The sequence below is a fragment of the Penicillium oxalicum genome, chromosome I (assembly GCF_001723175.1).
Source record: "Penicillium oxalicum strain HP7-1 chromosome I, whole genome shotgun sequence".
NCBI classification, from domain to species: domain Eukaryota; kingdom Fungi; phylum Ascomycota; class Eurotiomycetes; order Eurotiales; family Aspergillaceae; genus Penicillium; species Penicillium oxalicum.
In genome coordinates this window covers 2,924,809-2,944,320 of record NC_064650.1, presented here as the reverse complement: position 1 = coordinate 2,944,320, position 19,512 = coordinate 2,924,809, and the positions used below count along the sequence as shown (strand labels likewise).

The 19,512-nt window shown below is 50.9% G+C and overlaps 5 protein-coding genes across 5 annotated transcripts; 2 read left to right on the top strand and 3 right to left on the bottom strand.

The window, feature by feature from the left end:
* Nucleotides 1–550: 550 nt before the first annotated feature.
* Nucleotides 551–2,577, bottom strand: POX_a00965 (uncharacterized protein; the record flags this gene model as incomplete). The annotated part of the gene is made up of 5 exons (XM_050109896.1): nucleotides 551–803; nucleotides 896–1,320; nucleotides 1,389–1,444; nucleotides 1,571–1,884; nucleotides 2,159–2,577. The coding sequence occupies 5 exons, from the start codon at nucleotides 2,575–2,577 to the stop codon at nucleotides 551–553; spliced, it is 1,467 nt and encodes a 488-aa protein (XP_049973664.1).
* Nucleotides 2,578–5,814: 3,237 nt separating this feature from the next.
* POX_a00964 (uncharacterized protein) lies at nucleotides 5,815–8,353 on the top strand (the record flags this gene model as incomplete). Its single annotated transcript, XM_050109895.1, has 3 exons — nucleotides 5,815–6,165; nucleotides 6,255–6,977; nucleotides 7,100–8,353. The coding sequence occupies 3 exons, from the start codon at nucleotides 5,815–5,817 to the stop codon at nucleotides 8,351–8,353; spliced, it is 2,328 nt and encodes a 775-aa protein (XP_049973663.1).
* A 537-nt stretch (nucleotides 8,354–8,890) lies between these two features.
* On the bottom strand, nucleotides 8,891–10,851 carry POX_a00963 (uncharacterized protein; the record flags this gene model as incomplete). Its single annotated transcript, XM_050109894.1, has 2 exons — nucleotides 8,891–9,354; nucleotides 9,441–10,851. 2 exons carry the CDS (start codon nucleotides 10,849–10,851, stop codon nucleotides 8,891–8,893), a joined length of 1,875 nt encoding a protein of 624 aa, XP_049973662.1.
* Nucleotides 10,852–13,318: 2,467 nt separating this feature from the next.
* POX_a00962 (Efflux pump dotC) lies at nucleotides 13,319–15,271 on the top strand (the record flags this gene model as incomplete). Its single annotated transcript, XM_050109893.1, has 5 exons — nucleotides 13,319–13,402; nucleotides 13,475–13,747; nucleotides 13,856–13,920; nucleotides 13,988–14,447; nucleotides 14,525–15,271. The coding sequence occupies 5 exons, from the start codon at nucleotides 13,319–13,321 to the stop codon at nucleotides 15,269–15,271; spliced, it is 1,629 nt and encodes a 542-aa protein (XP_049973661.1).
* A 386-nt stretch (nucleotides 15,272–15,657) lies between these two features.
* On the bottom strand, nucleotides 15,658–18,418 carry POX_a00961 (putative beta-glucosidase; the record flags this gene model as incomplete). Its single annotated transcript, XM_050109892.1, has 3 exons — nucleotides 15,658–17,238; nucleotides 17,316–17,567; nucleotides 17,630–18,418. 3 exons carry the CDS (start codon nucleotides 18,416–18,418, stop codon nucleotides 15,658–15,660), a joined length of 2,622 nt encoding a protein of 873 aa, XP_049973660.1.
* Between the last annotated feature and the right edge of the window lie 1,094 nt (nucleotides 18,419–19,512).

Below are 19,512 nucleotides of genomic sequence, written 5' to 3'. Positions count from 1 at the left end.
CGTCCGTGAGCGACTTTGGAAAGTCTGGGTGAGGACGTCTCTATGCGGAAAAGATTCAAGAATCCTGACATCTAGGTGCTAGGTTGAGATATATAGGAATCACAACATTCGACTGGATCACGATTGCGGACCAAGACCGGTCAATAGAGTCATGCAGGGCATCACTCTATTCGCACCGTGCGTCCTGGCCAAGTCAAACGATAAGGGGACCTGCGTGTATATTGAGATAGATTGTGAGTTTATCTGCTGATATGTGCCGATCCATCGACGCCATGGACTGTTCAAGGATTCACGTCTTGGGGAAAAAAAGCAAAGCCATATAAAGCAGCAATAGATATGATCACCGCAAGCCCACAGATATGGCAAATGAATTAGAAATATATGAAATGTCATGGCTGGCTTGGTCGTGATGAGATGATGATAGCACAGCAGAAACTGTACGCGTAGGAAAAATGGCAACCAGAAAAGACGAAAAGAGAAAAAAAAGAAAATGGCGGTGTATATACAAGGAATCTCTATGCGGGGATAATGCCGGAAAATCAGACGCGTTCTACTCAATGTCGACTGAAAATTTGGGGACGGAAAAAGTAACGTTTTGGGCGGCGCGGAAGGCTTCGGTGCCGAATTGGAAGATTCCCATGTAGTCAGAGCTCGATGGGTAGACGTCACCCTTCAAGGTGTAGAGGTCGGTGATGAGCGGGTAGATGTCGCCCGTGAAGGTCGTCGTCGACGGATTGGCAACCCAGGATAAGACGTTCAGCGTGCTGCCGGCGCGGTTGGTGTTTTGGCCGACGTAGAGATCACTGTGCATGCCGAGGGCGTTGGTGTTAGCATTACCGCCTCCCCGGAGTTTTTCTTTCTCTGGTGGCCCTGGATTGTCGCTGGTAGAACTCACAAATTTGTACCGTTGACGGTCTTGGTTGTGACAACTCCTTTGGGCTCACCAATCACTTGAGTCAGTGATTTATCGAACCGGGCAAACCAAACCATGACTTCGTAGCTGGCCAGCGAACTGTTTTGTGCGGAGTCCTGATCCGAATCGAAGAACATATCGATGGCAACGTTGGCAGCGACTTGATTTGCGGCCAAGGCATTCTCGTCAGTGGTGGTGGAGACTTCGTCCCCAACAGCGTAACTCCATGCCAGATCCAAGTCCACCGTCGACATTTTGCCCAATTCAAGTGGCAGAACCTTGTCCACCATGACATTGGGATACGCGTGCACCGGCTGGTTTGCGGGGCCGGGTTCGAATTGCCAGGTCACGGAGAAGCTAGGAGCAGAATATTTGGACGCGTACGTTTGGTTGTCGAACGTTGTGACCTGCAAGCATTTTATCGTCAGTTCCCGCTTGCTCTGTTTACTGGCGCTCATGATCGGGCTTGACTCACATTGAGACAGAGCCCTCCCACCGTGGATGGTAGCAGACCCCATTGATTGGGATTGACTAGAAAAAGTGGTCAGCCGGGAAATTTTGATTCATCCTCGAACCCGATTTGTGACAATGTGTGAACGGATTGGCGAGTGCCACGACACCCGCACAACTCGCGAGATGCGAGCTGGGGAAACTCACATGTGTAAAGCTGACCGTGCTTGGACGGGGGCGATACGCCATAAAATTGCTGGCAGTATTCGGTGTTGGTCACGCCGTTATCCGTCGTCGAGCTGCCGCCACCAGAGCCTCCGCCGGTGCTATCGTGGCCACCACCCCCCGAGCTCGAGCCTGAATTTGAGCCATCACCATTGAACAGAGGGGCTTGCCCTGTCGCGGACCGGTGTGCGTCGATGCCGAATAATGCGCCCAACGAGCCTCCGATGGGAATGGCCAACAAGACCGTATTGACAACCAGTCGCAACGCCATAGTGATGTTGAGATTTGGCCCCCCTCTGTAATGGTCGATCAACAGACAGAAAGACGCGGGTTCGGATGAGCGAAGAATTGGGATCGTGACAAAGGGTTGTGTCGCCGGATCGAATGTCGAGGATTGTGATGGCGAGAAGGGCCGCTGGGAGAGTCGTGGGGAGGTGACAATGGCTCGAAAGGATAATTGGGTGAATCAAAGATCCAAAACCGTTCGAAAAAAAAAGAAATAGAATAATAATATTCAAAGCGACATCTGAATGCAGTTGCGGAGATTGCCCAGTGGTCAAGGCCAGTTACCGAGTTCGGGTCTTCTCTTCCTTGACTGCGGCAGCTCTGGGGAATCTGAAGGAACTTTGAGGGAGCGCTGTCTTGTGATCCCTGATGAATCGGTCTTGTGAAGGACTGACTCCAGCTGTCCCAAGAAAGTGAAAGATGAGGAAACCTGGGAGCTGGCCCAGGCTGATTCCACGAGGTCTCACATAATGGTGATTGTTCTCGGTCGAGTCTTTTCCCATTTGCCAGGCCCGGACCTGGACGACGGCAGGGGACCACGGAACCTCGAAGAGCCGCTCGGCAACGATTGGTGCGCCGCTGGGCGCTGCACTCGCGGTCGAGTGGTAGACCCTCCGCTTGCAGACGAGCAGGTTCAGGGCCCAGGAGAGCAGTACATACGTAACCCAGTATGTAAGGCGAAGGATTCTGTACCTCCGACGCATGGGTCAGACGCTTAGTGCCCGGTGATCAGTTGACTCCAATGGACAAAGCGTGTGGATTGGGCGCCTGGAACACACCGGGTGGAGATGGAAAGTGGGTCTACAAGTGGAACAGAATCGGCCGCAATGGGATGGGTGGGGACGATGGGACGCCACGCAGTCCAGTGTGAGTTTTTCTATTTTCTTCTTTTTTGCCTTTCCTTCTCTCGTTTGCGTGTGTGTATTTCCGAATGCGAAGGATGGATTGGTCGAGTACGATGGGGTGTTCGGTGGTGTGTCGGGCGTTGTACCCTGATCTTATCATCCCGCACGCCTGCTGTCCCATTACAGGAGATACGTGACACCCGCATCCAAAAGGTATACATGTGTGGGATTGCAGAGGGACAGCCCCTGCATCTCGCGCAGTAGTGTGACTCTATTTCGTAGCTTGAACGCCTGCGAGGGTCGAATCGGTGACGGGGTGCCTGAGCAAGATGGCCTGTGACTGGTCAGCTGCGGCTGACCAGCAAGGTGCAGTGGACCCGTCAACCTAAAGATTTAGTGCGAGGCGCGGTCGCTCTCGGGACTTTGTGACTGGCTAGTCTCTAGTTCATCGTTCTAAGCGCGATGGCTTGACAAGTGGAAGCACTAGTCGGGAAGATCACCGGAGTACCGATGCATGGGAGTCCCCTCATCATCGACAGAGATGGGAAGGGAGCCATCACGATCAGAGGTGAGTTGGGCAAGGTCTGGTGGGAGCATCCCCATGTGCAGTTGAAACTCTTGCCGACGACGACCTAAAGTCACAATCATCGGAGTCGAAAATTTAAGAGAGTAAGATCGGAAAAGGGCGAGGGGATGAAACACTACCAATCATCTGTCGTCGGACTGCATGTGAAAACACGGAACCAGGTCGGACTTCGGGTGCTCTCGGCTGTTCCTAGCCAGATCCATACTGCACCGATGTATGGTTCTGTAAGTACGAACCTGTATTGGTTGACAGAATCTAATGGGAGCACCTACAATGTAGATAGCCCTCATTCTAGCTTCAGAGTTGATAATGCTCATTGCTCTGATTAAAAAACACACCTCTTGGTCTCTACGGACGCAAAGATCAAAATGCTTGGTGTCTATATGCACGGAGTCGGGATCAGGCGCGGTAGTGTAGTGGGTCAAATATCGCCACCCAGAGATGCGACCTGCTGGGCTTTGCTGGGTTGGTCTGCGCAGATAAAACAAAGGGTTGTGCTTGTATGTGTTGTGACCCGGACCGAAGCCACCGGCGACTGTAGGGGGGAGATACTCAAGGAACAAGTGATGGAGCAGATGATGCGAGCTGCGATAGATCAACAGGACATCACAAGGTAAAACATGATTATCAGAGTATGTGCCGTGTTCAGAAATGATCGTCTTTGACCACTGTCGGTTTCGATGTTTTCATGAGGATCAATTCGAAGTGGGGTCCATGCGAGGGTTTTGGTTCGAGGGTGGCCGGGCAATGATGACGCAAGCGGAAGTGGCTGTAATCATGAATAAACCACAGCCAAAAGGGATCTGGACCACCGGAGAACTCGAGAGCATGAACGGATGAGTGAGTTTGCTTTTCGGATGGTGAGACAAAGTTTCACACGTCGAACCAACGTATACTAATCCATCTTTCACATCTTTGGCAGATTTATCTCTGGGCATACGGTCTCCTGGGTGAGTTGGCATTGACAGATCACTGTGTTCGGTGGCTGGATCTGGTGTGATTGTGGGTAATAATCGGACGTTCAAGATCGCGCCCGAGAACATGTGACATTCCCATTTTCTGCGTCCAATCAGCTGAAAAACAGCATCTGATATGGTACAAGATTAAACTTTACTGGAGCGAAAACAGAATTGCATACATGTCTTTAAGTGAAATGATTGATTTTTCTTTATGAGTGCTATTTTTATATTTGGTTGGGGTGGGCAATATTCGGAAATGAGAGCCAACCGCCATCCGTCGCATGGAGCCCCTCCAGCCCGAGTTTTCCTCTCGGATGGTCCTCGTACTGCCTTCAAGACTTGTTCTCTGGTACTCTTCGTGGCAGATGAGTGTCGAATCAGCGATGAAACCCTTGGACAAGGCTTGGCGGCTTTCACATTGCGAACTGCATTCGGCGTGATATGTTTTTTTTTTCTTTTTCTTTTTTTCTTGTTCTTCTTTTCCCGCACGCAGAAAAACGGCATGCGATTTATCGTGCGTTCGATCTGGGCCTGCGACGACCTGTATTATTAGGATTGCGCAGCACTAGCTGGACTCCTCTCGGCGAACCCAACCCAAAAGTACCAGAACACCTAACCTAGTAAATCTGAGGCTGCGCGTACACTACACTTTTAGGGAAGCATTTTGTGCTTGATTAGACCAAAGCTGGAATACATTAGATTTGGGGATCGCTAGAACTCGGCTGGAATATCACGGAACCGGCCCACCAGTTCTTCGTACTGCAAGAATAGTTGAAATCCGAGACTTTCAATCAAGATCGTCGAGGATGGGGCTCTGGTAACGCACGGCCGACTTGTAAAAAAAGAAAAAAAGGAAAAAGAGAAAAATAGAAATCAGGGCCTTCACTATTATCTGTCTTTTTCACCCTTTGATTCCTCTTTTACCATTCGTTCGCTGCGATACCCACTCGGCCTGGGTTGTGCCAGTCTCATTCGAGACGAACCCAGAAGGCCGGATCTTGTTTTCCAGGCACACTCTACGCTGGAGGGGACTTCTCAATCTGGAGTGGAGGTACTGTACCCTTTTACGTATGCCCGCTGCACTCGGCCCACGGCTGGGGGAATTGCAACGTCCAGGTCTGGTACTGGAGTGTAGCTGCAGGTCCAATGGCTGGGCCTCGCTGGTAGTCAGGCCCGTTTCTTGCCCGTGATTCCACCGAGACCACGACTTTGTTCCTGACTCCTTCTTTCCTTTCCATCCATACGCTTCAAACTACTACCTCACCCCTCCTCGATACTCAGCGTCTTAGCTCTCAGAGCTGATCCCATTCGTTTGCACCTCTCTGGGAACCAAGGCTACTCGCAAAGCTTTGATGGTGGAGGTGACTTCTCTTCAACATCAGCATCCTCTGTGTCCAACAACAGCCTCCGCTTGAGGGCCCGCCTACTCTTCGCTTTATTGCTGCTCAGCGCCTCGGCCGCGGAGCTTTATTCCTTGTTTGATTGTGAAGACAAGAGATTCCAAAAAGGATCAGGCCCAACTTGGACGAATCTCGTCCACATTATTCCATGATGAACGGACAACATGGTGGGCAGCCGTACATGGCGGCTCACACGTCGAGTTCCTACTCTATCAACAACCCGTACACGCAGCAGGAACCAGAGGAGATGGTGGAGTTGCAAAGTCCTCGACCATACCGGAGTCCTGGGGCTCACGACGACCAGGGCCCCGACTTTGACTTTCAGTTTCAACAAGATCAACACTCGTCGAGGCCTGCGATCGTTCCTTACAGGCCAGGTCTGGGACATAATCCCCCGGACTATACTTCCTCGCCTGGCCTCTTTCCCACGCCCCGCACTTCCTATGGCCCAGAGTCATTTGCGAATTCCCCATTCGCCTCTCGCTCTGCCTCTCCAACACTGGTAAGATCTTTTTTGGCTCTTTATGAATCTGGCAGGCGGCGCGCAGACCACAGCGATCAAGTCTAACATGTTTGACTACTGGGCAACAGTACCAGCAATCTCAATTCGATAGCTCCGCAAGTTTGGGCCGTCTTCCTCTGGTCAGCAAGCCCACGTCTCCCAGTTTCACCAAAGACTGGGTACAATCTGGATCGATTGCCCGTATCAACGATCGCGATGACGTTGACATCTGGAAGGGGTGGAAACGAGTTGTCTTCATGTTCACCCCGCTGCTAACCTTTGCCAACACCGGAATCTATCTGTTTTACCTTGGTCTGCGAATCTACTGCATTATCTCGGCTCAAAACGCCGCGGGAGTCAGCTATGCTGGGGCATGGGTGTTTGTCGGTATCGAAATTGCGGTCATGGTTCCTTCTCTGATGCACAACTGTTGGACAATGATGGCGGCCAAGAAGCGCGGTCGACCAAAGCTTCGTCTGACCGGCAATGAATGCCCTACTGTCGACGTGTTTGTGACCTGCTGCGGTGAGGAGGATGATGTGGTCATGGACACTGTTCGCGGTGCCATCGATCAGGATTATCCGATGGAGAGCTTCCGGGTGATCGTGCTGGACGACGGCAGATCCGCCTCGCTGGAAGAGGCCGTCAAAAACCTTGCCGTGACTTATCCCAATCTCTACTACATGGCCCGCGAGAAGATCCCTGGAAAGCCTCACCATTTCAAGGCCGGTAACCTGAACTATGGTCTAGACCAGACGCACACGTTGCCCGGTGGAGCCGGTCAATTCATGGCGGCTCTCGATGCAGACATGGTAAGTTGGATTGTTTTTATCAAGCTCGGCCTCACTTCTCACAAGTGGAGAGGCGTCTGCATAGACGCAAGGACCGGGTTTGGCCCATGCATCTTCAAATCTCCAAATCTAACTTGTCGCAGATCCCCGAACAACAGTGGCTTCGTGCCGTGCTCCCGCACCTGCTGGTGGATCCCAAAATGGCCCTTGCATGTCCGCCCCAGCTCTTTTACAATACCCCTGCATCTGATCCCCTTGCCCAAAGTCTCGACTTCTTCGTACACGTGATTGAACCGATCAAAGACGCGCTGGGTGTGGCTTGGTGCACGGGTTCTGGCTATGTTGTTCGACGTGAGGCTCTTGATCAGATTGGCAACTTCCCTCTCGGCTCCCTCGCCGAGGATGTCGCGACTTCGACCCTTATGCTGGGCAAAGGATGGAGAACTGCATATATTCACGAGCCATTGCAGTTCGGAACGGTGCCCGAGGACTTTGGCGGTCACTTGAAGCAGCGCACCCGCTGGGCCATTGGCACGGTCGACACCGCGTTCAAGCTCAAGTTCTGTCTTTGGGGCGATGCTGTTCGCAAAATGTCCTTTGCGCAGCGCTTCTCCGGATTTTTGTATGCGACTCTGAGCTTGTACACTCTCCTGCTTACTGCGTCGCTCTTTGCCATCCCTATCATCCTCCTCTGGGGTAAGCAGCTTGTCGCATACGCAAACCAGGACCAGCTTCATTGGCTGATCTGGACTTGTTTCGCAACGACCATTGCCAACCGTCTATGTGAGTTTGCTCTGTTCATCCCTGCTGGTTACCACACCGGCCAGCGTGGCTCGCGCTACCAGCTCTGGATGTCACCCTACATTGCTCTGTGTATCGTTCGTTCTTTTATGCTTCCCTCCTGGCTCGGCGGCCAGACGCAGGCTTTCAAGCCCACCGGCTCGCTTGGCTCTGCCCTGAACGAGCGTGACGCCAAGCTGCGCAAGAACATGTTTGTCCGCCTCCGCGTCATTCTCTTCAATTTCATGGCCTTTTTCCACTTTGCATTTGTCTACGTCACTCTCATCGCGGTCGTCATCTCAACGTACCGCTGCTTCCAAGTCGAGAACAGTTTCAAGGGTGTGGTGATTTGCATGATCACCCATGCCTTCTGGCCTCCCATGACTTTCCTTTTCCTCTGCACCTCGCTCTGGACCCCCGTGTCGTATGCGATCGATCCTCCATCAATGCCAGACCGGGAGGAGCTGTTGACGCGCGACCCCAAGACGGGCGTCGCTCACCCTACTCAGAAGAGCAAGAAAATTGCGTTTGGAGGCCAGGCTGCCTGGTTTGAACTGGAATATACGGTTGCAACTGCCGTGACGGTGCTGGTGTTTGTCTACTCCTTCTTCTTCTGAGGAGCGGTGGTATGTTTTGTAAATAATGCATTTTTCATCCCCAGTTGCCACACGATGTTGCGGTATGATCGCCGGCATCAAATTCTGTCCAGGCGCATGAGAGCCCTTGTTTTCTGTTAGGTGTCATTCTTATTTCCTCGCGTGTCTTTTTGGTCATTTTCGAGGCTGGAGTTGATGTGGTCCCACTCTGTACCATTAACAGGAAGGATATTTTGAGGGCTTTGAGAAGTTTAATAGAATCGCATATGCATTTGACCTTTCTAGATCTTTGATTCATTCTCCTGCTTTGAGCTTCCTCAACCGAAAAGACCTTCAACACACTCCTTACATTGTCGTTTCTGAGCCTCCACCTCGATGAAATTGCCTCGGCGGCTATTCCTGCAAATACCGCCGGTCCATGCGAAAATTGACTTTCCATTCATTTCCGGGCGGAATGGATAGACGATAAGAGCCTTTTCATCCCATCACAAATTATCAGTCTCAACGAATCTCGTGGCCATCTTTGATGTCCAAGGGTCACTGACGTCTACCCCAACCTCAGCTCGATGTCTTCCTCTTCTTCTTTTCGGGCTCATCAGTTCTCTCATTTCCATCCTCACCAAATAACTCCTTCCATTCACCATTTAACACTTTCTTGTCGTTCCCGTACAGACCCACATCATAAGCTGCCTTCATCTTGTCGAGACAAAATTGCCTGCGTTCATCAAAATCGAACATCGGCTTGGGATAGACCTGTGGGCCCCCCTTTCCACTTGCAGTGTCCTTGTCATCATTCGTGACTCTGCATCCCCATTTCTTTTGGTCGGCAATCGGGGCTTTCCACGGCTCATAGATATATTTTTTGTCGAACTTGGCTAATTCAGGGACATAGCGACGGATGAGGTCGCCGTTGGGATCCCACTTCTTACCAAAGGCGATTGGGGAGTAGCAGCGATAGAATTGGGCAAAAAATGCGGTACAAGAGAGCCACATCCAATTTCCTGCATTGCAGGCAGTTTCGTCTGGAAATATCAATGTGAAAGTTAGGGACTTTTATCCATTATAATCCGGGGGAGGGAGAGAAAAAGTGCCGGTGGACTCTACTAACGGTCGATCAGGTATTCCTCGAATACTTCCGCACCCCGTTCCCAACTGATATAGCAACCACCACGGGTCAAGAAGCACGCAACACTATGTCGGCCGAGATGGTGAATCCATCCCTCTGTAATGAGCTGACGCATGAGCGCGTCAATCCAGGGGAAGCCCGTTCGACCGGTCTTCCATCGCTGGAACCACTCCTCTGCTTCGGAGGAGTCGACTTCGTAGTCTCGAGCAGGGAGTATATTCTCGTCGCCTTTCTCCGTGCCTTTTCCGTGCTTCTTGTTTTTTTTCTCCTCCGACTGGACGAGCTTGGATTGCAAGTGCCAGTCGATAAAGCGGACGACTGAGTTTCCTTCCACTCTTGCAAATGGGGCCCCCACTGCTGCTTGTGCAGCAAAGTACATATCTCGGAAGAGCAGTTGACCAGGTAAATTGGCAGGAGGCCCTGCATTTTGCTTTTTAGTCTTCTTCCGCCGCTCCATAACGTCCTGGACGTCCCACCAGAATTTCCGGACGGACAAAGAGCCGAAATGGAGATGTGGTGATAAGAGTGTTGTTGATTGCGGCTCGAACGCCGCCGGGGAGGTTTTGGGTTTCTCAAACGTGGCAATGTATTCTTCATCGGCGATGAACTGGGAAAGCTCTTTCAACGCTGCGGATTCTCCCCCGCGATGGGGCGCCTGGACCGACGAGGGATCAATTCCAATCTCCTCCAGCGTCGGCACTCCAAAGTCCTTGTTAGGTCCCATGATCTCATCATATTGTCGATCTTCATTTGCGCGGTGCTCCGCATTAAGATCCGGATTCGAATCAGCCATTTCGTGGTCCAAATCACTTAAATTCATCTGATCATCCTTCCAGGGATCCGGAACACTTTGCGGCGTTTCCACCGGTCGAGCGGGCTTCCCTCCATCAATCTTCTCCATGGCTCTTTCAACCTGGCTCATGCTCATAGTGGGTTTCCCCCCATTCTTCCGAACCAACTCATCCGGATCAAACAGCGTGCGACCCATTCTCGTGACGACTTCGACGCCCGCCTTTTCGGCCATTTGGATGACTGTGCTATCGCGCTCGCGCGCATACGCGTCCGTATCCTTTTCAAAGACCAGATGCGTGATTCCCCATTTCTCCCATAGCTTGGGGAGAACGGTCTGTGGTGCTTCGCGGACGACCCAAAGCTTCTGTTTGGCGTTGAGCTTGGTGTAAGACTTGGACAGATCAGACTGGCATTCCATGAGGAATTTCCATCTGTTCGGCCCGACGCGCGCTCTGTACACGTAGTGCGGATCCCATGTCCAAACGGGGATGAAAACGGATGGTTTCAAAGCCAGGGCAGCTTCGAGCGCGGGTGAATCATGCAGTCGGAGGTCTGTCCGATGCCAGTACAAGACCACAATTTGGGAGCTGGATTTCTTCATCCTCGGTCGTGTCGCTGGGTAGCAGCGTGATAAGGGTTGTGGTGTTGTCTCCTTTCCACACGCACACACCTTCCCAGCCTCTGGACCTTCGGCACGGTGTACTAGTAGATGTTTGCGAAAAAGCGATTCGTACCTCGACTTCAATGCAATTCGGACATGAATGCCTCCCACAAGAGAAATAAGATACAAGTCTATCTGCTAGGAATCTGGGCCCGAGCTTGAGATCTTTCCATCGGCGATTCGAGCGATGCCGGAATAGGATGACGTCAACCAATCTCGATAGATCTCATCAGATCTCAATGAACCCGACGGTCGGATCCGTCTCTGAGATAACCTTAAAAAATCAACAACGCGACGCGAGTTCCCGACCGCTCGTGATTTAAACCGCTGTGGTATAGTAATTTGTACAAATCAAGGGCTTATTTCTGGCCCTAGTCATATGGTGATGAGATTTGATTCACACTGCGATCTTCAGCCGCCCGATATACGACAAGAATCGCGTGTGATCAATCTATTTCCTTGAGGGGCTGGTTGTGTAGCCCTTTGAAGACCGGGAACTGGGACCGCACCTAACCTGTCTAGAAGACGTTCTCAATTTCGAAATCTCCTTGGTAAACGCAGCAATTTCCCACGTTCAAGTCGTCCTCGAGACTCGCGTTCCTAAATCAGAAAGAAAAGTTTCCATAACCTAGTATCGAGACTTAATTTGATGTTAGCTTTAGCTAAACTCTAGTGACTCGGGATGATGATTGACCTAGTTTTACAAAGCTTGTAGTACTAAGATCGAGATGTATTTTGCAGCCTCGATTTACCCAACAACCTGGCAGGCGACCACGGAAAAGCTGATGCCCAGAGTCAGAAACAAGTGGCATGTTCAACGTAAAGATTTCCACTCATCCAAAAAGGAAAAAAAAAGACACGTCAGATCTCCTGAATACGTCTAAATCAGCCAAAGAAAAACCGACTTACAGTGACTTGAATCCTCACGGACGTAATTTCCGGCATGAAAGCTGACACGTTCCGCGGGCGCGCGTGAATTGCAGCAGAGCACAGCAAATATGGATACTTTTAGCGCCACATTGAGCTATGTGTTTACTTCCGTTGATCTGCCGCCCGGAGAGATTCCAATGAAAGATGTACTAGCGTGCCTGGTTTACAGCCTGCTTCAACGTGTTCGATGGATAAGCTTATGTGTTTGCTTTGGGCACGACGCGCAGGCTTATCATGTTGGAGGTTCATGAGCGCTTTCCTAGTCTCGCCGAGACAGGAGAACTTTCAAAGTCTCAACTAGGTTTGTTCTGTTTCTTTTGGAAGAGAAATGGCAGCCGGCGGCAGAGTTGTTGGAAAAATTTCAGGCAAGGTACAGCGCTTGTACTCGTCCAGAAATGATCTATTCTGGGATATTTCGATTATATTAATTGCTAATGCTAGTAATGAGAGATGATATTGAGTATAAAGAGTACCGATCAGTACCGTCTAGTGTGACCAAAAGAAGAAAAAGTCCAATTGCGCGAGGCATGTAAGAGGTTCGGAGAAAGGCGTCAATTGAGCATATTCTCCTTTTTTTCATATTCGTCTTTTGTGTTTGTTTTTTTTAATACCCGGTGATAGACATAGCAAGTCGATTACTAGCAATTGCTCAGTACGACTCCATCCATCCCGGCACATATTCATGAGAAATTACTCAATCCTTGACAGAGAGAAACAAGTATAAAAGCAAAGAAGAATTCGAAGAAGACGCTAAAAGTTTGGGATACTGGTGGGGCTGCTGTGCTTTGGCTCGACCGACCTAGCGGTCTATGCTGGCCTATGCAGCAGGGTAGATGTTGATGTGGCCATGATGCTGATTCAGGTTCAAAGAGTCGGTGAAACTTACAACAGTGTAGCTGGAATGGTTACTAGAAATGTGGCAATTTCATGATTTAGCTCGGCACGGTGGCGCGAAAAACGATCTACCTGGCTTTAGTCTCGGGATTGACCAATGTCTCTGAATTGAGATTGAGTGTGTAATGTGACATGTCAGTCTTGGATCGTAGAGTTTTCTATAGATCTAGAGAGAAGCAGCTTAGCTTAGTTCGCAGATAACCGCCAAACACCGTGACTCATTTCCGCCTGCAAGCTGCATGCCCAGCGGCCACTAAGCCGCGATAATATCATCCTCGGCAGTGGATTCGAGAATCTTGTCGCTCGTTGGTCTCTGCGCCCCACTTGACCACGAGTCGAAGCCCACGCAGCGGAGACATCCGGGGTTCCGCCAATTCAAGAGGAGGAAAAAAAAGGGCCCAGAATGGAGACGGAAAGAGACGACGAAGAAAACTTTTTATTTGGAGTCAGGAATTCCCCGCTCTTCTCACGCCGTTAAAAAGTGGACGGCTCAAGACAGCGACGGCTTGCCAGCGAGCATCAACATAATCCCCATTGTGTGTTCTTTTGAAACAAAGAAGATCTCGTCGTCGAGTGAGCAATCATGGCCTCAGATATGGAAATGGTAGAGGCCTCGCCCTCGACTCGAGGTAGACTGCGCATTGTCGCCATCATGACGGCGCTGTCGGTAAGTTAAAGTCTCCAAAAGCGATACTGTGCACAACGAATTGGACCCTGAATTTTTTTTGGGGGAATTTAGCTGGCTATGCTTGTTGCTGCCTTGGACCAGACTATTCTTGCTACTGCGATCCCAACTATTGCGGCTAAATTGCACTCTGCAGCGGGCTATACATGGATCGGCGGCGCCTACCTGCTTGCAAATGCGGCTGGAGCCTGCATTTGGGCCAAATTGTCGGATATTTGGGGTCGCAAGTTGATTTTGCTGATCGCCGTGGCCTGGTTCTTTGTCAGCTCGATTATTTGCGCCGTGGCTGTGAACATGGAGATGCTGATTGCGGGCCGTGCTTTGCAGGTATGTTGAATGAATTTTTTGCAACTAGAGTGCCTCATATCTGGGACATGGGCATATCTCCTATAGCAGAGAGAGCTGACAGGCTAACCAAGATACAAAATCATCCAGGGTGTTGCCGGAGGTGGTCTTTTGCAGTTGATCACCATTATCATTTCGGACCTTTTCAGCGTTCGGTAAGTCCTCCTGATGATGCTAGTGGCTTTTTTTCGCATTATCATCTCAAACTAATGTTGCCAATAGACATCGAAGCTTGTACCTCGGTTTGATGGAATTCATGTGGGCTTTCGCCGGTGGAATCGGGCCTCTTCTCGGCGGTGCTTTCTCGCAATACGTCTCGTGGAGATGGAATTTCTGGATTAACGTGCCCGTTTCCGGATTGACTTTTATTCTGCTCTTCTTCTTCTTGGACGTCCACAACCCCCAGACAAAGATCATGGACGGTGTCAAGGCTATCGACTGGTTCGGCAGTGTCTCGATCTTAGGTCTGACCCTGATGCTTCTCTTGGGTCTCGATTTCGGCGGAGAGACGTTTGCATGGAGCTCGACTCAGGTCATTTGCCTGATCGTTTTTGGATCCGCCTGCTCTTTGCTATTCATTTATAGCGAGAAACGCCTGGCAAAGTACCCGCTGATGCCGATGAACATCTTCTCACATTTATCGAACGTTGCTACTTTGGCGGTGACTTTTGCACATGGATTTGTGAGTTGATTCGCTAAACGCTCTGTTGAATCTCCAACCCAAGAAAAGCACACTAATTGGCTGTCTCGCAACTGCAGGTCTTTATCGCGGGCGAATATTACATGCCACTGTATCTTCAGTCGGTGAAACAAGCTTCCCCAATGCGATCAGGAGTGTTGATTCTTCCACTCCCTCTCGCAGAAGCAATCTGCGGCATCGTCACCGGCGCAATCATTCACAAAACCGGTCGATATCTCGAGCTCATCTGGGTAGGACTGGCTCTTATGGTCATTGGAAATGGTCTGTACATCCATCTCGATGTAGACTCCTCTCTCGGCGAGATCATCGGCTACCAGCTGATCAGCGGTACTGGCGCCGGATTCCTCTTTCAAACTCCCATCATCGCCATCCAAGCGATGGTTTCTCAAGATGACACTGCGACTGCAACAGCCACGTTGGGATTCGTCCGCAACATGGCCACAGCGTCGTCAATCGTTATTGGCGGTGTCGTCTTCCAGAACAGTATGAGTCAAATGAAGCCTAGTCTTTTGGCTACGGGCATGTCGGAGAGTCTGGCTGAGCAGATGACGGGTAACTCGGCCGCTGCCAATATCGAGTATATTGGTCAGATTGACGACCCAGCACAGCTGCGTGCAGTCAGGGAGGCGTTTGCGTGGAGTTTGAGAAATATGTGGATTCTGTATACGTGCATGTCTGCCGCGGGACTTTTCTTCTCGGCGTTTATTCTCAAGGCGCGTTTGAACAAGGAGCATGTGGAGACGGTGACTGGCTTGAACCAGGAGAAAAAGGCTATCATTCAGAACGTGCAGCCGATTTCCGCCTAGGGTGTCGATGAGAAGTCACCAAATACTACTGGGTAGTTAAAACAAGAGAATTGCTGTTATGTTCACATCGTCTTGGGGCTTGGTTTAGTAGAATATCTAGTAGTAGATGAGTACCGTGGAGTATCGGCGTAGCGCAAGCTACTAGGTTCCTCTTTGCGCTTTTGACCTCACGCATCAAGATCATTTCAACCTCACAGATTTTCTTAGTCTAGCTCTCGACCGTGCTCAATTAATCAATTGAAATAAGAAAAAACCTTGTTGGGTATGAGATTTTGCCATTTCTACAGTGTCGCTTCACTCTGCTGTAGACTCATGACCCCGTACAACATCTTCCAATACTGCTTCGCTGAGCTCTGCCGTGAAAAAAAAGATCAAGACCGCCGCTGCTACTGGACGGAGCACCCTCCACCAACAACGCACGAGACCGGAGTATCGGCAACGCTGTTTCCAATATACAGCTTGATCCCCTCTCCATTGATGGGTGCCTTCCAATCCTGCGTGACAACGTCCCAGATACTGACATCCTTTCGTGTAATCTCGAGCGTCAGAGTTTGAGACTCGCCCGGAGCAAGGGTCTTTGTTTTCTCGAATTGGCGAAGCTGAAGTGCAGGAGTGTCAACGCCCAGGCTGGAAGGAAGTTGCACGTATAATTGCGCGACGGCCTTGCCAGGTCGAGAGCCCGTGTTTTTCACACCCACTTGGACAGAAAAGGCGATATCAAAGAGAGCGGGATTGCCACCTTCCCCTCCACCGGCGCGTGGCAGTGGTTTCTGTGTAGTGCTGTACCCATCTGGGTAGGGATAATTGTTCGAAGCGGTGATCTTCTCGGGGTTATCGAGGTAAGGGTAGAGATAGCGCCAGATCCGCGTGAATTTGAATGACGACCAGGCAACCTCCGATGCAGCTGGGATGGAGTTGCTGTATACGGGCGTGGGCCCTTTTGAGGATGCGGGCGGGGGGTAGGCAGAGCTGAGTGGGGTGACGACAGAAACGGTAGGGCTGGTAAAGTTGAAGCTCGTGTAAGAGAGACCGTGACCAAAGGAATAGCGCGGAGTAATATCCGCGTTCAAGAAGTGGCGATAATCCACATAGATACCTTCGGTATAGGTGTCTTGGATTTGACCAAAGGGCTGATCGATGATGCTCACACTATCTGGATAATCGGATTCGCGACGAGGAATGGTGTACGGCAAATGTCCGCTAGGACTGTGATCCCCGAAAAGAACGTCGGCGAGGGAATTACCGGCTTCTTGACCAGGCAGATGGGCGACGAGCACGGACTTAACCGAGTCCAGGTCAATCCAATCCTCCATGATGATCGGACCGACGGTGTGGATGACCACCACGACCTGTGAGAACTTCTGCGCCGCCGCTTTGACAAGGTTGTCCCCGTTATGCCAGGCAGAGAGACCGGCTGCGGTGCGGTCACCGGGGTTCCCCTCAACGGTGATGTAATTCTCGCCTGAATCAGCATTGATGAAAACCACAGCAATATCATCCTCACCCGCAGTCAAGCCAGAGGGAAACGAGTCCGTGATATAAAACTTGGCGTTCTGAGTCACGTTCGCAATGCCCTCCTGAGGTGTAATAAGATAAGGCAACCTGGCAGTGCCACTTCCCCAGCCCATGGTCAAGACGCCTTTATCACAACCCTTGTCTGCGCAAGCATTGATTCCATCGGGATTAGTACCTGCATCTGTGCCAAACACCCTCAGCGATGCATTCTTGGCAAGTGGAAGAATGTTGTCTTCATTCTTGAGAAGAGTAATTGCTTCTCGAGCCACAGCACGTGCCGTGATGTTATGGTCGCTCTGAACGTTGACAAATTGATTCACAACTCCACTGGGGGAGAAAAGAGCGCCTGGATAGAGTGGCCCTTTTGCATCTTCGGTATTTGTCGAGAAATTAGGCAGCGGGTAGTCTTTGTCCTGTCCCATTTTGTACCACGTAGCCACAATGCGAGTCACCTGTCGCACAGTGTCAGTATTTTTCAAGCCCGGTTCCTTGTGTCACAAGCAAGAACAGAAAGGTATTTATCACTTACCATATCGTTCAGGCGAGACACAGGGACGCTTCCATTCAAAATAGAGCGTGAAAGCTCGGAGCCCCAATAGCTATCACCAAGCAACGGCACGGCACCATCGCCAGGCATGGACATATCCAGGCCAGATAACGCAGATGCCACTCCAGTGTAGTGGCCACTCCAGTCCGACATCACAAAGCCTTGAAAGCCCAGCTCATCCTTCAAAATTCCATTCAAGAGCATGCTGTTCTGACTGCACGCGGAGCTATTTACCTGCCAGCGAAGTAGATTAGCCGAGGAAAGCATGAATTCACGGACGGAGATGCAGAACCTACATCATTATATGCCGCCATCAACGACCCAACCCCTGCACGAACACCCTCGGCAAAAGGCCAGAGGTATATCTCGTGCAGCGTGCGATCATCAATGTTTGATGAGTACCCTCTCTGGACCACATTGCTCATCCGATGAATCTCCTGTTCATTTCCAATGAAGTGTTTGATCGTTGCAATGGTACCGGTGCTTTGCATACCCTTGATCGTTTGGGCGCCGCCGATGGCCTGAAGACTGGGATCTGAACCGAAACCCTCCCAGTTGCGACCCCCTCGAGGTTTGCGACCAAGCGGGCCGACAGTTGGACCAAGCTGGATGTTGATACCCTTGCCCCGAGCTTCCTCGCCAATAGCCACGCCTCGCTGGTACATCAAGTCTTTGTTGAACGTTGCGCCCACCGTGATTCCCGCTGGAAAGGCGGTATTGTGGTCCGAATTGCGTATTCCCAAAGGGGAATCCTGCAGACAGAGGTTTGGAATACCGAATCGTGAAGCGCTACCAGTTTGACCTACGCAGGGGCCCATGAAGAAGCCCGTACCGGTGGTCAAGTTCACCTTTTCGGCAAGAGTCATCTTGCTCACAACCTGTTGCGCCTTGGTGTACGCTTCGGACCAGTCGGACGTCCACCCACCCTGAGGAGTTGGATAGTACGGAGGCGAAGTATAGCCCTGAGCGGCCGAGCCGCGTTGCTTGAGGTTCACCAGCTCATCGGGATGAGTCTCGGGAACTGGGTTGGCGACCGCAGTTTGCGCGATGACAAGTGCAGTCACCAGCTGCAGCCAAACCGCCATAGTCACTGTTTTCTCTTTGACACTATTCGCTAGACACGACTGAAAGTGACCTCGGGCCTATTGATAAGCCCGTAGCAGAGACGGTCAAGCACGATGATGCAAAAACCTGTCAAAATCCAAGGGTAAGAAATGTTCTTCGTCCTTTCCCCCGCGCATTGGAGACTGCTTCATTTAAATGCCCCTACGCAACGGCAACCATCTTTGCCATGGAAAGTATTGATCTGCACCTGACCATGACGGGAATAGATCGTCAAGAGCAAAATCAGCCGTGCCGTGAAGAGCTCGCACCTTTAGCCGATGGGCAACACCACATCATAGGATTGAGACACTCATCACATTATCGGTTGAGTGAAGGAGTGCGCCAAGATAGCATCCTCATTCATTCTGACTGGTGGCCATGCAAAACATCCGGAGAAAAACGTGCAGAAACCAGCGAGGCACGTGGGCCCCTCTTTTGTCTGCAGGACCATCAGGGGTATCATCCGGCTTGCAAAACTGTCGAACCGGACATCTCGCGAATCAAAACCCCCACAGTTCACCCCATCCCTGCCAATGTCGTAAGCGGGGTCTTCCGCAGTCCATAGCGAAAGAGAGGAGTCAATGCATGAGGCCTCGAGAAGATTCGGACAAGATGCGCCCCTCAACACCAGTGCCCATCTTGAAGCTTCTCTGTCATTCTTCCTTCTTCTCGGCCATGAGAGACATGTGTTTGGCCTTTTTGAATTCGAATTTCATCACAAAAGGCCCCGCACAGAATGATCAATTCGAGTTACAGCTGCCAGACCGTGGGCAATAACGTGATTTCGAAGGTTGTCAAGCTTCACAGGGTGGAAGCAACTGCTCGATAATGCAATCCTTCGGGATGACGACACTAGAGGTCAATCGAACGGCTCATACAGTTCTGCCTCAGCTTGTTGCGTTGTCATTTTGATTAGGTGTTAATGAAGGGCAGCTTTGCACTGATCGCAGTGGTCGCGCTCAATGAAACCCTATGTCCGACCTCAGATTGCCCATTCTGTTCTTGACCTCGAGAACGAATTCTGCTTCTGCGACTGCTTCATTGATATCCTTCTCAATATACTCCCAGGAATTAT